Source organism: Perkinsus marinus (assembly GCF_000006405.1).
Source record: "Perkinsus marinus ATCC 50983 genomic scaffold scf_1104296957216, whole genome shotgun sequence".
NCBI classification, from domain to species: domain Eukaryota; phylum Perkinsozoa; order Perkinsida; family Perkinsidae; genus Perkinsus; species Perkinsus marinus.
Genome location: NW_003207206.1, coordinates 98401 through 101169, shown reverse-complemented (window position 1 = coordinate 101169; position 2769 = coordinate 98401). Strand labels below are relative to the sequence as shown.

At 44.5% G+C, this 2769-nt stretch overlaps 1 protein-coding gene across 1 annotated transcript in view; it reads right to left on the bottom strand.

Annotated features, from left to right (window-relative positions):
* Positions 1 to 1072, bottom strand: part of Pmar_PMAR007441 (Protein phosphatase 2C, putative) — a gene marked incomplete at both ends in the record, with an annotated part of 2143 nt that extends 1071 nt beyond the window's left edge. The window contains 3 exons of the mRNA XM_002774863.1: positions 416 to 623; positions 776 to 831; positions 973 to 1072. Of these exons, the coding sequence (XP_002774909.1) occupies positions 416 to 623; positions 776 to 831; positions 973 to 1072 (364 nt within the window). The remainder of the gene's footprint in view (positions 1 to 415; positions 624 to 775; positions 832 to 972) is intronic.
* Positions 1073 to 2769: the final 1697 nt, after the last annotated feature.

Sequence of the window (2769 nt, the reverse complement as noted above, 5' to 3'; positions counted from 1 at the left end):
GCGGCTGATCATCGGGCAAGCCAGTTTTATACTCCAGGTCGCCAAACGCTCGAGACACTGCTAATCTGAGACGTCAGGGACAACCACATGCATTGAAGTTATGCTGCGTACTTTCCAAGTACTCTGCCGAAGAACACAAACCCTCCTGCTTCTCGAATCCTCTTGAATTCATCTTGTCGTGAAGGGCGTTGATCATTCGATAAAGCTATCGCCCTGTTGAATGAGTGAAGCACCGCAGGACAACGGAATGATTGTGCTGATAAAACCTTATGACACTGTTAAATCACAACCACTACTACTAGTAGTAGTCTACTACTACTACTACTACTACTACTACTACTACTACTACTACTACTACTACTACTACTACTACTACTACTACTACTACTACTACTACTACTACTACTACTACTACTCACCTCCCATTCCGAGATAGCACTCCCCGAGCGTCCCCGGTATTGGCACAGATTATCGCGTTGCCCATGATAAGGACTATCACTGATACACAACCTAAGACCACTTGAACGACAATAGATGTGCCCCTGTGGTGGCGAACCCGCGGCACTCGACCAGTCTTCCTCAGTGGCAGTCTTGATAAAGGCTTCATCTGTCTCCTTATGTGCCTATGGAGTAGCACTATCAACGATTCGCGATATGCTAATTATGTTCAAAGCGAGTGGGAGTATCGATGCGAGTCGAAGCTGCAAGAACAAGCAGTGTGTCGGTTCACGAGCATACTATCAATGTCATACGAACCCTGATGGAAATGACCCACCTGCATCAAGCACTTCAATACGTCGCCAAAGACGTTCTCAGAATTGTCGAAACCGCCTGAAAACTACCTTGGGCATTCGAACCAGCGACTGATGAGAATCATTATCATTCGGGTTTAATATCATTGTCGGATAATTTCTTCAGTGATAAGCATGTATATAATTCACTGTGAAGAGATCATATCCCAGAGTTACTCACCTTGTTGATGAAGTTGATTCACGAAATTGATATGCAGATATTTTCTCACGAATTCAACACATTCTCGACCCCCATGACCGTCGTATCTGCTCTCATACATCATTAGTTTTTTCGACAACTCTTTCAATCGATCAAAATATTGCGAAATGTTATTCGTCGTATACTCATTAATACTGCAAAATCTAGTTGAGTACAGAGCAGCAGACTCACACTGCAAACCAACTGCATTGTCTCTGGTTGGACACAGCGATATCCTGACAGAAAGCTCTTCCATAAGAATGGTAAAGGCATCAAATACGTGTAAGATGACTTCCTCATCCTCCATTGTTGGTCGATAACCCTGCTGATGGCAAATACCAACGCGGAAACGGCGAATTGTGAACTCCTGCAGTGATGAATGCTTGACTTCCAGAGTACCAATATTTCTGTAATTTCGGTGTTCCAAAACTCAACTAAGCACTCCCATTATTGACTATTCCTCTGTGATCACCATTATCGAGCTAGATAAGACCAAGTCACTGGTCGATACCCGATTCGTCACAGGAATAACATCGATGATAATACTCCAGCAACAAATCGCCATGCATCATTCGACTTTAGAAAAGCCTGGTGTAGAGCCGGCCAGGATATATACAATCATGGATAGTCTTTAAACGATGTAATATCATCTTACTAGTTTTCCTATGCGAAACCTGTCCATGGGTTGCAACCAATGCGGATGATCTCGGCTGAGTCGCAACCATACCGACTGCTTCGACTCAATGGAAAGCTGAGGATCGCATCGAACGTTCATGATAACATCAATTAATCTGTCTCGCGGAGTCCACGGTTATAGGCTTATACTCAGCAGCAAGAGGGGAGCTCATTTCACAGCTGCGAGCCGAATCATTGAGTCATCCCAATAGAGACTATGTTGCCCCTCCCCACCTCGCCCAAATGTGCGTAGTATCGCCCATGTACGAACGCCACGTGGAGGTACTCTCGCTTCATCCAACGGGTTGCCTGAATTGCATCAAATTGCATTTCCCAGGTATCATGTGACTCAGTCGCGTATCACAAATTGTGATTCACAACACGTATGTTCTACTGTGTGCTATAGCTTAAAAAAAACTAGTAGAACAACTAGATCCACCACCGGATCGCAGCACAGACTGTGCTGCACAGTGAACAGTACACTTCTAGTTCGGGTCGCCAGACACAGAACTGCGTACGGCACTTCAGAAGCTTCCTAACAGCGTTTGCCCTTACCTCGTCATTGGATGAGGAACTCCTTTCTTTCACCGAATCGATCTGCTTCTGGGAATTCGGATAACTCACAACTCTCAGTGTGCCTCTATGGGCGAACTTTCCGTGAATCTCTGAAATCAACGATATCTCATCAAAATAGTTACGATGGTTCGAACGGCATGATGACGGATCGCCATCGGTAGCGGATAATCCTCACGATTTACAACGAACGGTTCTGTTACTTCTTCCGAAAAGATTCTCTCGTGGGTCGTAAGAGCCATCGTAAATGCCCTTGTACTCGGTCGTAGGTGGCCTGATGGAGCCACAACAACGTATACGAAATCAAGGAAAAGTAACCATCCAATTCTCGAAGATAGATTAAATCAATATCAAAAAGTATCAACTTCAGGTGGCGAATCTTCCGGAGCTGAAGCTTGTCGTATACTAATATTGAACCAATACTATACCAGAATTTTGGGACATCTCTTTATTCTGAGAGTCATGGACAGCAAACCGGCTCGTGCAGTAATCTACTCAATGACTAGAGTAGAATAGGATGGATACAGATGA